At 37.5% G+C, this 14,370-nt stretch overlaps 1 protein-coding gene across 1 annotated transcript in view; it reads right to left on the bottom strand.

Moving 5' to 3' along the window:
• The window catches only part of MYOF (myoferlin), a 102,478-nt gene that overhangs the window by 51,578 nt on the left and 36,530 nt on the right, over positions 1-14,370 (bottom strand). The window contains 10 exon segments of the mRNA XM_087932439.1: positions 857-970; positions 1,456-1,580; positions 2,528-2,705; positions 5,492-5,608; positions 8,580-8,704; positions 9,617-9,655; positions 11,530-11,612; positions 12,871-12,914; positions 13,003-13,071; positions 14,216-14,319. Coding sequence (XP_087788565.1) covers positions 857-970; positions 1,456-1,580; positions 2,528-2,705; positions 5,492-5,608; positions 8,580-8,704; positions 9,617-9,655; positions 11,530-11,612; positions 12,871-12,914; positions 13,003-13,071; positions 14,216-14,319 — 998 coding nt within the window.

The raw sequence follows: 14,370 nt of genomic DNA, 5'->3' as shown, positions 1-14,370 counted from the left end.
GGAAACTGAAGCAGTATTTGCTGTGTGAGCAAGGAGACAGCAAGGAGCCTGGGCATGGCTTAGCGCAACTGTTTTCTACTAAAACTGCATGTTGCTCTGAAACTAAAACTGAAACTGAAACTCCTCTCCTCTGCTTGTGTTTTGCATTTGGAACAGTTTTCTTTTCAGGTGGGGAGGGGGAGTAGAACTCCTTAGCATCAGAGCATGTTAATAATAATATATGAAATACTAATGCTCTGATGGTCATTTCAAAAAATCCTTTCTTAGTGAGCACCTAGAAGCCAAGAGGAACATACGTGCCAAATTTCAAGTTTGTAGGCTTTACGTTTCTGGAGATTTTGTGAAGATGCATGAGTGGTATTTCACTTTTATATATATAGAAGATTAGTAGTCTTTGGAGTTTTTGTTTCAAGTATCTTGCTGGCTTAAAAAGGAAGATATAATAGGTAGTACATGTGTCTGGCTAGGAAACATTGATCTAGTTGCGCTTCCAAATATCTAGCACATTGCTTAAGCATGGTACTACTTAGTTGTATCTCAACATTGGAATGGTCCTCTCTTGAAACCTATCATGTAATTTTGGAGGGGATGTCCTTTTTCATGTAGGCTGAGACAGACTGTTTGGCCCAGAATCACCTTGCCAGGTTTCATGCATAAGGAGGGATTAGAACTCACAGTCTCTCACTGATTGGCCCAGAGTCATCCAGCTGGCGTTCATGCCTAAGGCGGGACTAGAATTCGCAATCTCCTGGTTTCTAGGCCAACACTTTAACCACTAGACCAAACTGGCTTTCAGGTACAGGAATACTTAGCAATCTTAATTTTGAAGCAGCCACAGAGAAGAAAATTACAGGACAGCTTACCTTAGGTCCACTATAAGTTCATCGATCAGTTCCAAACGTATCTTTACCAATTGATTTTCTGGCATCTTTGCTTGTATTCCTGATTTTAAAGCTGTTAGGTTTGCTTGCTAGGAAGGGAAAGAATTGAATAACCAATGCCATTTTTCATTTTTATAATTCACCAAAACAACTCTGGAAAGATCTATCATAGTTATTCAAGTTTGTTACAAATATTGCATACATCTCTATGTAGGACAGAAGTCAGCAACAATTAAGGCCTTCAGTGATTTTCCCCTTGCCTGAAATCTTACAAGATTTCTATGATTTATACTTGATGAAAACTCTGAAATATCACAAAAAATACTCAGTTAGAATCTTGGCATTCTTATGTATAGTTTAGAAATATTATGAAATTGTAATATTTTTTGTTTAATGTAACTGGGGATAGCACAGTTATATTAGAGGTAACAGACCATACATAAATATAAAGATGCTGCATTCCAGCCTATTCTTAGAAACTGGATATAACTCTAATGCTGGAAATTCATAATACATGCATTAACATTAAATAGTTAATAATAATAATTTATTAAAATAGTTCCAAACTACTTACCAACTTTGCTATCATGGCAAGAATCAAGTTTAAAGGATCCAGTCTGTGACTTATATCCTCCCAGTAAGAAGTCAGTGTTACTACTGGCTTTATGTTTGCCCATGGTAAATAATAATAATAGTTTCCTAAGACGAAATATTGATAGATGAATAGTCATTTATTTATTTAATGAGGTTTAAATTCCACTTTTACTCAGGAACTCGAAGTAATATACGTACACAGCATTTCTTTCTCCAGTTTTTCCCCACAACAACCCCACAAGGTAGGTTGTTTAAATAACAGATAACAATCAGAGTTGGAAGGGACCTTGTAGGTCATCTAGTCCAACCCCCTGCCCAAGCAGGAGAGCCCACACCATTTCTGAAAAATGGCAGTCCAATCTCTTCTTGAAAGCCTCCAGTGATGGCGCTCCCACAACTTCCGAGGGCAAGCTATTCCATTGGTTGATTGATCTCACTGTCAGAAAGTTTCCAGGTTGAATCTCTCCTTGTTCAGTTTCCATCCATTATTCCTTGTCTGTCCTACAGGTGCTTTAGAAAATAGTTTGACCCCTTCGTCCCTGTGGCAGCCCCTCAAATATTGGAACACTGCTATCATGTCTCCCCTGGTCCTTCTCTTTACTAAACTAGCCAACTAGGTTGTGCTGAGAGAGAATGACGGGCCCCTGAGCTATAAGTTGAAATTCACACATCTCAGAGTTGTGGAATTAAGGAAACACTAGTCTAGCTAGAGCATTTAGATTTCCAGGTGTTTTCTAACTGTAAATTTGACCTGCAAGCTTTTTTTTCCAAGATCAGCTAAGGTCATCTAAGTGCTGCAACTAATATTGTAGCTTACAAAAAGGAAGCAAATAACAAAGAATCAAATGGAGAGAGAGAGAGAGAGAGAGAGAGAGAGAGAGAGATTTCATACAATTTAGGGGCGTAGTCTAAAAGTCAAAATGGAAGCCAAAACTGTGTTATCAAAACATTGCCTGCTTTTTTGACTACAGCCCTGATCTACATACAAAATGCAAAAAATATTTCCTCTTTAAATAGATCACCATGGTGGGATCCGCAACTGCAGTACTCACCATCAAATATGGCCCGGCTGTACTGTGTGGTTGATGCCAATGGTTTACAGGTGTTGTCAAATTTATTGCCATAATTGCCGATGCTAACTTCAAACTGTATGGGCTCTCCAATATCTTGCAACATGGTGGCAGAATGAAACACAGCACAGAGACTGTATTTTCTTCTGCGCTGATATTTCTGGAGGATCAACAAACATATTGGCTTACTTATACTACTGACTGAATCTTACCATAAGGTTTTAATGGATTAATTATTAGAAGAGAGGGAAAAAAGCTTCATAAACATAGATTCCATTAACATGGAGAATAGTGAAATTTAAAAAAAACCTCCCTTTTTATGACCCTCTAGTCCCTGTTCAGAGTAGGGTTAGGTTAGGGAGATTAAATGGAGCTGAGTGTTTACTGGCCCGATACCTTTCCTGATGCCTATGTGGAGTTAGCAGCAGATACTTCTTCTTTGTGTCCTAGGACAAAAACATCTGCTGCTACCTAGGATCAAATTTTCAACTTTTGGAGGCAAGCATCTTTACCAATAGGCCTCCGCACCAACATGGATGATAGTGAAGTACCAAAGACCTAATTAAATATGGTGGTATATAAGTGTTGCTATTGCTATTATATTGGGGCCTGATTGAAATGTAAGTAGGCTGGGCCAGGGCAAAGAATTATGTAAGAGCGATATAGACAGGGGTGGGATTCAAATTGTTTAACAACTGGTTCTGTGGGCGTGGCTTATTGGTGGGTGTGGCTTGGTGGTCATGTGACTGGGTGGACATGGCTTGGTGGTCATGTGACTGCCTGGGTGTGGCCAACTCAATGTCACTCAGATTGAAGCATGCATCTCCTCGCCTGGTGTCTCATGACTGTGGGGTAGCTGCAACAGTCATAAATGTGAAAAATGGTCATAAGTCACTTTTTCCAGTGCCACTGTAACTTTGAATAGTCACTCCACACAAGCAAAGTACCAGCAAAGGAGGGGAAAAAAACTCCAGAGAAGTTCCTGAGACAGGAAGTCTAGTCCTGCCAAGAACGTAAAAAGGGTTAACAGAGAGGCAGTTTCTATAAGCAACACCAGAATGTTTCCTTCCTGCCTTCCTTACAGGATTAGGCCAGTAATTTCTTCTAACAACCGGTTCTCTGAACTGCTTAGAATGTTAACAACCAGTTCTAGCAAATAGGTGTGAACTGGTAGAATCCCACTCCTGGGTATAGAAACATAATTTCTCACTCCTGGGTATAGAAACATAATTTCATTTAATTTAAATTAAACCATGAAAGTTAAAACAGTAGAATATAATAACTACCTACCATGTTATTTAATGGCTTTTATTTATTATATTATTTTTATTTATTTTATCATCTTAAAAGTTATAGACTATGTAGCCTTGTCCACAGATTAGGGTCAAAAAAGTCAAGATGGTAACCAAGATCATATGAATAGAGTCTCACCCTTTTTTTTCATGCATTGTATGTGCTGCTGCTATTTTGATTTTCTGCAGACGCCCTTATACAGGGCAGATGAAAACTGCAGTTCTGGAAGGGTATGCTAAGAAAATACATTATAATTCTTAACAAGCAGATGGAATGTCTCATATGATTTACTTTACTGTCTTAAAGTCAGTTCATGCAAAACTTCTGTCCCCTGTATTGGAAGGGAAAGATAGCTAACCATATGTGTGCATGCATATGTGTGCGTGCATGTGTGTATACATACATATACATACATATACACATATGCATACATACATACACACATATATGTTTTTCAGTGCTTTTATTGCATTCCCCCCTCCAAATAATGTTACATGGGGCAGAATACTTCATTAGGCATTTGACTACAATAAATTGTAAGTATATTCTTAGCCCTTCACTGTGTTCTATATTATCTATCCATCCTTCCATCCATCCATCCTGACCTCTATACCCCAATGGTCAAAATAATAACAAGTTAAATTATAATTAACTGGCAATTTTAGATGATATTAGGAGGTACATCTGATGCTTTTCTAGGCATACATACAGTACTAATTCTTCCATTATTATTACTGTTAATCCTCCCATCCTTCCTTTCACCTATCTCCTCCCACTTATGACTGCATGACTGTAACCTTGTTGCTTGTATCCTAACGATTTGTATTGACTATTTCCTAGTATGATTTGATTGCTTATTGCACCCTATGACTATTATTAAGTGTTGTACCTTATGATTCTTGACTCTTGGCGAATGTATCTTTTCTTTTATGTATACAGAGAGCATTTGCACCAAGACAAATTCCTTGTGAGTCCAATGATACTTGGCCAATAAAGAATTCTATTCTATTCTAATTTGTTCACTTTTGTAACACAATGCATTTTGTTGTCAACCACCATTTGATAGGATGGTTTGTACCCCTGGTAACATCGTGGATAAATGCCTGCATCGTTTTCTTGTCAAAAACAAGAAACAACAGTTGTGTTGGGTTGTTGTTGTTTTTTGGCAAAGTTTTGCTGTTTGAGCCACGAGGAGGGTACTCATTGTGGGAGAAGGTTGATGGGATAAGGAGATCTCATCTCCATGCCATCTGTCTCTGTGGTTCTGACTTTTTGATAGTTTTAACATTTTAATTTGTATAGTTTTAAATTTTGAATGGCTTTTCTACTTATTGCTTTATGTTCTGAAGATGAATAGAGTCATCCTATCGGGGAGATGGGCAGCATATAAGTTTAATTTTATTTTAAATTGTCCAATCTAGTTCATAAAAGCTTATAGCCTGGGATTTTCTGATGATGTCTAACAGATTTTTAACATATTAACAGAGTTGGAAGGCACCTTGTAGGTCATCTAGTCCAACCCCCCCACCCCACCCCGCCCAAGCAGGAGACCTTACACCAGTCTAAGCAGTAGTCTGTTCCAAACAAGAAAGATCAGCTAGATGATGCTTCTTCCTATGATAGATGTTTACTGAGAAACAAAATGCCACTTACCTCTACAATTAATACATCATTGCTGGGTATAGTTTCAGTTTTATTCGCATGTGGTTTGCTATCGAGCACTGTAGAAAGTTCAACCAGGATTCTGCCTCTGTAAGAGACACCTTCTCCCTGAAACCCAAGCAATTTACTTCAATGTATAGTTGGCATAATATTGCTAACATTACAAATACGGCACCATCTTCTTCAACTGACATATTAAATCCCATAGAACAGAATAGGAGTTGTTTTGTTTATAAATACATTGACAATGTGCAGTTCCAGCGTTGCTATTGAACCCAAGAAAACAGGTTTCAGCACGTCTCGTAAGATGGGAGGTTTGTTTTGAGCTTTTAAAGGTTTAAAAGAATCTTGAATTTTGGTTTGATTTATTTAAAAATGACTCTCTTCTCCTGGTTGTGTTAACAGCCATCTATTGTAACTATCCCCTGAGCTGCTGTTGGCGGAAAGCAGTGTGAAGCCTCTTGTGTGCCACCCTCTGGCTCTTATAAATAGGGGCAAGGAAACTTGTCAAAGCAACAAGGTCGTGTGTGCATATATGAGTCTCTCTCCAGCATAAGAGGGTATATTATAGAGTCTAGACCCTAGGCACACTTGAATCATTTGTCCTTAGATATTTATGTCGACTTGTTCACTGTTACTCATGTCCTTGTGACATCCTATCTGGATTACTGCAATGTGCTCTATATAGGGCTTGAGGAGCATTTGCAAGCTTCAGCCGGTGCAAAATGCAGCTGCACGGGAAGCAAATGATGTCAGTTACTTGGCGCATGTAACACCACTACTTCATGGACTGTAACGGTTGCCAGTATGCTTCCGGGTGCTGAATGATAGAATAGCAGAGTTGGAAGGGACTTTGGAGGTGTTCTAGTCCAAACCAATGCTCAAGCAGGAGACCCTATACCAGGGGTCTCCAACCTTGGCAACTTTAAGCTTGGAGGACTTCAACTCCCAGAATTCTGGGAGTTGAAGTCCTCTAGGCTTAAAGTTGCCAAGGTTAGAGGCCCCTGCCCTATACCATTCCAGAGAAATGTCTGTCCAACCTCTTCTTAAAAACCTCCAGACTGATCTGAAGGCAACCCATTCCATTGATTAATTGTTCTCACTGTCAGGAAAATTCTGCATAATTCTAGGTTGGATCTCTCCTTGATTAATTTCCATTCATTGCTTCTTGTCTTCTGGTGCTTTGAAAAATAGACACCCCCCCCCACCTGCTCTTCTTTGTGGCAGCCTCTCAAATATCAGAACACTGCTATCATGTTGCCTCTAGTCAGGGATGGGATCTGACTGGTATAAATACTGGTTCTGTCCCTCTGCATCGCACCTGGACAGCTGAGCAGTGCTGCGTGCGGATGTGCAGCGGTTGGAAAAACCCTTTTTTCCTGCTTTTTCAACCGCAGCTGAGTCGCGCGACTCAGCTGCGGTTGAAAAAGCAGGAAATAAAGGTCAGATAAGAGCCCGGGTGGGCAGGTGGGCCAAAACAGCAGCAGACATAGAACCGGTTCTATTTATGCTCCCTGTTTGCTGCTTTTCAGAGCAACCGGTTCTACAGAAGTGGACAGAACCGGTAGAATCCCACCCCTGCCTCTAGTCCTTCTTTTCACTAGCCTCAACATACCCAATTCCTGCAACTGTTCTTGATATGTTTTATTCTCCAGGCCCCTAATCATCTTTGTTGCTTTTCTCTGCACTCTTTTCAGAATGTCAACATCTTTTTTATATTGTAATGACCAAAACTGGATGCAATGTTCCAACTGTGGTTCAAGTGCAATTCAAGGTTTTTAGAGCCTTTCATGGTTTGGGACAGGATTACCTGAGGAGCCATCTTTTCCCAGTTATTTTTAGCTGTCCAATCCAGTCAGCAAGATGAGCATGCTGCAGGTATCATCGGCCAGGGGACACAGGATGGCCCCATCCTGATGGCCTTTCAAAAGCCTCTAAAGACCTGATTATGTGCCTTCTTCTTAAGCATGTAGGGTTTTGTGACCTGGAGTGTTAACATCCATTGACATTCTCCTTGGCTGCCAGCTATATGTATTTTAATTTTTGTAAGAGAAAGGTTCCCCTCACACATACGTGCTAGTCATTTCCGGCTCTAGGGGGGCGGTGCTCATTTCCATTACGAAGAGCCAGCGCTGTCCAAAGACATCTCTGTGCTCATGGGGTCAGCATGACTAAATGGAGAAGGTGTAAATGGAGAACCTTCCCACCAAAGTGGTCCTTATTTTTCTACTTGCATTCTTACAGGCATTCTTACATACTAGATTGGCAGAAGCTAGGACAAGTAACGGGAGCTCACTCCATTACGTGGTGCTAGGGATTCAAACTGCCAAAATGCCAAAATTTCTGATCGACAAGCCCAGCATCTTAGTCCCTAAGTCACCACATCCATTTAATTTTTGTATTATGATGGAAATTTTGTTTACAAATTATCTTATGATTGTTTGCCACCCAGAGTCACTTGGCTGAAATGGGAGTAAGTAAATAAATAAGCAGCGTATTGTGCTCCAGCAAAACATTGGAAAAAAGAATAATGCAAATATTCCGTTAGACTAGAAACTTTCTGGTATATCCAGTGCATGAATTTCCAATTCAAATGCTGACATCTTAAAACTGAAATCTTTGAAAAAATATGGAGCCAAAACAGGAGACGTAATTAATCAAATTGTATCCTACACTGAAGCATGAAACTATAAATTAGTTATTTTCTGCAAATAAATCCAACTTTTATCAAGGGATGTATTTTTTATACTGCCTAGAATTGCATGATATTCTTTGTTCACATATATCATTCACATTTAAATCTGAAAAAAATAGCACAATAGATGTCGATTTTTGCATAGGGTTTACTTTTCATATTAAATGCTCTGGAAAAACCTCAACACACTGAATCTTCATAATAGCTGGGGCAAAATAGTTTCAATATTTTAAATGTGGAAGAATTAATTTCTGTATTATTTTGGAAAACAAACTCAGACTTTTTTTTATGAAAAGGAACATACTTTTAAAAACATTTGTGTGGAAACAAAATTGAAAAAAAAATATTATGGTATATTTTGTCTAGAAATATTCAAAAACCAACCTTTCCATAATTTAGTTCATCATATGGGTCTGGAAATCCAGTATATTCTCTTGGACTTCCATAAAGGTTCAGGTAACAAGGTCCAAATGTTGGTAAGAAGCCCACTTCGGTTTCTCCAGTATTTGCTAATAAGCAAACATCATGATTAGGAGACATTAAGGCTCACAGTGTGATAAGTTACAGCAAGGTAAAATGTTAAATATTAATGGTTAGTAAAATGGGGTTTTTTAATTTATGCAGAGAAAGTTTAAATATTAATGACTATGTCCGTATATATAGACATTCTTAATCTATCAATTCCAGCAGTTCAAGCCAATTCCAGTGTATGTCTGAGGTTGGGAAGAGGCAGCCACTAGGCCTCACAAGAAAGCCCATTGCAAAGTATCAGTGACTGACCAAAATCATGGCATAAACATGATGGACTAGCTATCTTATGAACAAGGACTTCTTTATTCATAGACTTGCCACAGATTAAACCCAAGTCCCCAGGATCATAGAGCTGGAAAGCCTATTTAGCCCCAAACTCCTTGATACGTGTCTGAGCAGTCTTAGAAGCTGGGTGGAAGAACTGGTTTTCCTGGCAATTCTTTTATTTTGCATTCATTTTCCTCCAAGTTACATTGCAATATATTTTCCACAAAACCACACTATACGATGGCTGGGCTATCCAATATTATACTAGGTCATACTTGACGGTTAACACTTTTCATCTTTTTGTACTTTTACTGAGCCAAGAGAAGCACTGAGATTTAAACCACCAACCAGCCACAGCTCTTTTTGCAGCGTATATATTGTACAGCCAGATCGCTGAAATAATAATAGCACTAAAACTCTGATATACAGCCATGCAAAAGCCAAAAGCATTTTTTTTCAATTATGCCAAGCTGATTAATGTTATTTACACAAAGATGAATGTATTGCTGCAGCCATTAATGCAACTTTAAGCAATAATTTGGGTAATTCTTTTGATTTAAAAGAAATACTACTTTGGACCAAAGAAAGCAAATCACATTACACTCCAAGATATGATTATGAACCTTCATATGATGAAGCCCCAGCTCCCGAAGATGAAAGCTCTGCATTTTATAAAAAGACAAGAGATTGCTTAGCAAATAAGACAAGTATTCAGCAAATATAATAAACATTTTACTCAACATTAATCTTAATAAATTGGGAGTGTCAAACACTGATAAGAACTTAAAAAGAGCTTCACCAATTCATTACACAATCATTATGGAGATAATCATACAACTGTACATTATGTTATCATGGTATGACTACTATAAATTGGACAGTGAGGAGCACTTAAAAATATTCCTATCTCATCTTTTTAAATGTAAAGTGTCCCTAGCAAGGATGTCCACAAAGCACTATAAAAAGTCAAGATGGCGTAGTGCTATTTCCTGCTATGTTAGGTTTGATGTTGTTACTATTGTTTTATTTTAAAAGACTTACCCATTAACTTAAACAAGAGATAAAATATGAACAAGACTGAACCATCATCCATACTATTCTGAATGGTTTATACAAATCACAGATGTTATCAAGTAAGAAACATGCAATCAAACCACATAGAATTTAAAACAGATTTCAAATTATTTTCACAAAGTGTAAAAGATGTCACATGACTATCATTTATATGGAAAAACTAAAGTAATTAACAGTTATAAATACAATATTTAATCAGTATATCTTTTCCTCAAAAATAAAACATTCAGATTAAAAGAAAAACAATCCTTCCAAATAGGAATCAAAATAATAAGCTAAGAAATAATAAGCTAAGAAACAATGTTATCTATCTATCTATCTATCTATCTATCTATCTATCTATCTATCTATCTATCTATCTATCAGTGTTATGTGTCTTCCTCAATCTCAGGTCTTGGAGTTTAAGAGATCTGTGCAGTATTTTAGCTTTTTCTAGCAATGCAGCCTTCTGGACACAGAGCTTTAATACTGTTCCTGGGATCTGCTGGAAATATTTTCAGTTTAGGAGTCATAGCCCTAAGTGTTCCCAGAATCACTTTGGTTTTTACTTTCCAATCCACATTCTCTCTGGTGCCTCCTTCATTTCCTTGTACTTCTCCAGTTTCTCGTACTTCTCCAGTTTCTCGTACTCCTTCTTCCTGATATTGCTGTCACTTGGCTACATTACACCTAACACTACCACTGTCTTCCCTGTTTTTGTCTACTACCATAATGTCTGATTGGTCAATACTTATTTTTCTGCCTGGATCTGGAAGTCCCACAAGATATTTTCTCCACAATCTTCTATGGAATCTCCTATCTGGATTTGGGAGGGACTAGTCCATACATTGTACGGATGTCCCTGTTCACAAAGCAGCTACTTAGTTCTGCTATTCAGGGTATGCTGTTCCATCTTGCACCCAGCCACTAAGTATGGGACTGTCCCTGTATCATCTGTACCTTGGGTCCCATCTAGAGTGGTAGACTGCTTCTATGGATCTGATGTTTAGCGCCTATATTTGTGCTGCTATGATCAGTGCCTCTCGGCTATCTTTTAGTTCAGCCCTTTCCACCCATTGGTAGGATTTCACAATGCCAGCAAACTCAGCTTTGCATATATGAATTTATACAAATATCTCTCTACCTGAATTGCTCTCTCAATAGCTCTATGTCTATACTGAGAATACAATATTTATATTGTATGTGTGTATGTATGTAAGAACCTTAAACATCATTCTGAAAAGATAAGAGAACCAGTAGTATTTTATTTAAAGAAAGAATTCATACTAATTAGCATGATTATTCCAGTTTAGACTTCTAATATTAAATCTGGATAAACCACAGCAAACTTCACCAAGACTTTGTCCTGCAACATATCTAAGAAAATAGCACTGTTTCTCCTTTGTGTTCATCGTCTTTCTGTTTTGAATTTGTAATAGTTATTTTGAAGAAACACCTACTGTAAGAAAAGAGACTGGCTTACCTTCAACTTCTCCACCAGAGGCAGCTATTTTGGAAAGGCATAAATATGTAGTGCCTACAACATCATTTTTTGTAAGACGATCCCTGCATTTAAATCCATCGATATTCATTTTAAATACACATTATTTTTAAATATTGTTTCTCTAATACTCCCATTTAGAATACTATATATCTGTCCTATTTCCTTATATAGTGTGAAATGCTGAGTGTTGATTATATAAACAATTACTATATTGTAACAGTATAGAAAATGCTATATAGTCATATAGCTAATAATTTATGGACATAGGAAGGTTTCACTTCCACTGATAGCCAGCAGATGGCACAATATGCAATCTAGCATATCATCATTCTACAGTACACTACAGTATTTCTTCTAAAACAGGGATTTCTCTCAGTTCCTTATTCCCCACAATCTGAACCATCAACTAAAAATAAGCACAATTAACCACAAAACTACTCAAATATTTGCTGATAAAACTCAAGAATTTATTCTTTATTCTCAGTCACTCATGCCCTGGTCACCTTCTGAATGAATTACTGTAATGCACTCAAGATGTGGTTGCCCTTGAAGAATATTTTGAAACTTCAGCTGTTAGTTATTCGTGCTTCTAGACTGGGCCATGTTACATCACTATTCCACAAAATGTACTGGTTGCCATTTTGTTTCTGGGTCCAATTCAAAGTGCTGATTATGATCTTTAGAGCCCTAAATGCCATGGGGCCAGGTTATCTGAGGGGCCACCTCTGACTTCTCTCTGGTTACATTGACCTGTTCAGACCTGGGTCTTGTCAGTCAAGGAGAGGAGACAGCCATTTCTGCTATAGCACCCTCCCTTTGAAGCATCCCCACGAGGTGAGATTGGAGCCAGCCATGTTGGCCTTCCAGAAGGATCTTAAAACTAGGTTTTGTCACGGGGCTTGGGGAATCCCATGGAAGTTAGAACCCTGTTAAATGGCTGCATTGTGTTTACATTGAATGCATTCGCCTGCATTTTTATCAAAGATTTTGACTATTTTAATTGTAGTTTAGTGGTCTTGTTTTTTTAAATCATTTTGAATTTTTTGTTTTTGACTGTGTGTGCTTCTCAGAGTCACAATGTGAGAAGAGTGGTTATATAAATTTAATAAATAAATAAAGTTGACCAGTGACTGAATGAAAAGAAATTGTGTTAATTTTAAGCCAATTGTTTTAAAGTGATTTTTCAAATAAACTTTGCATTAGTGTGTTGCTTGCACAAAAGTAACAAAAAAATATGTACAGCTTATGCAAAAATATTTGTTCTCAGAATTCTAACAGTTGCTTTGTAGAAGACTGATTACATAACAAGGAAGAGCTTACCAATCATATACCATCAGCCTTATTTTTTCACACATTGAGGGAAACTAGAAAAAAGAAAACTATGTTATTTATTGAAGTCATATTTCTTAAATGTGAAAGCCTAATTGTATAATAACATACTAGAGAACAAACCTTGATTTGAAGATTAATAAGCTGGTTCCACTCAGGGTTAGCATTTTTTTCAATTATATTGGTGCAAACCTGCCAAAGAAAAAGTCCGTTTCCATTTAAACCAAATTGATTTTATTTTTAATCCTTAATCTTTATTATCCAGAAAGATCTAAACCTAACTCACATGACTAGACTTGCTCATCCTGTTAACATTAGCTAACTCAGAGACTGGACCTCAGGCATTTTATTCTTGAATGGCAATAGAGCAGGAGTGATTCAAAGGGAGAAATGTCACTAGAGTGTGTGTAGTCCTTCAGATAGAGAACCAGGCTAGTTCTCCATAAAGCAGCCTTTCACGTCTTCAGCTAGCATAAGTCAATGATCCTGAAAGAGCCGTCTTTGGTTTACAAGGTGCTCAACAGATATGAGTTGTATATGCCTCAAATATTCTGAGTATATATAACCTGATCCCTTCCCCATCTTGGTTAAATTGAAATTCTTTCCATTTTGTGCAATGAGGACTAGGAATGCTAGAAGCTCCCAACCAACCGGTGGTGGTATTCTACCGGTTCAGCCCGGTTCACCCGAACCGATAGTAAAAAAAAATTGAATCCCACCACTGCAACCAACCCATCTAAAGGATAGGTCAAGAAGAGAAAAATTCTGCTAAATATTGCAGTACAACAGAGTTAAACTTTCTCAGTTTTTTTCCAGTGTGATCCTAAGGAGATGGGCCATGCATGAGTTGAGCCTTACTTCTGATGTGTACCTGGACGCTATCATGTATTTTTCTTGGCCACAATTTGCAAAAAGTCTGACAGTGCCTTTTTACCGGGATAATTTTTGACTTCCCAATTTACTCCACAGCCCTAGTGGCAGTATTTTATCCAAGTAGTAACTCTACTTATGTTTTAATAGACAAGGTCTTTTCAAGCAACATAAAATACATATATTTCCATATGATTTTTTTTTCTTAAAGATATTAGTTGAAATACTTAATTCTGTTCAGTTCTATATATTTAACATATAACTAATGGTAACAACATACAATGATTTCTCTAAAAACTATAAAAATAATATAATATTAGCAAACCATACTTTGTTCATTTTTAAATAAATGTAATTTTATCCAAACCACAATAGATTTTTATTGTTTGATCTCTGTGAAAATGTATTTATATCAGAACAGTTATCAGACATGGCTGTATACAATACAGCTATTAGCACAAAGTACCTTTTTTCCAGCAAAGCAAACTTCCACAAAGGGATCCACAAGGTTTTTCTTGTCAGCTTCTCCTCCAAATATTTCTTTTACTGTCTGTGCAAAGGCATCATCCACTGGACAGATTTTTTTTAAAAAACAGAGAATGTGAAGAAGTTACCTTCCAT

Source organism: Pseudonaja textilis, chromosome 4, assembly GCF_049901715.1.
Source record: "Pseudonaja textilis isolate UNSWEBS1 chromosome 4, rPseTex1.2, whole genome shotgun sequence".
Taxonomy (NCBI): domain Eukaryota; kingdom Metazoa; phylum Chordata; class Lepidosauria; order Squamata; family Elapidae; genus Pseudonaja; species Pseudonaja textilis.
The sequence above is the reverse complement of the archived record's forward strand: the minus strand, read 5'-3'. Positions and strand labels throughout refer to the sequence as shown.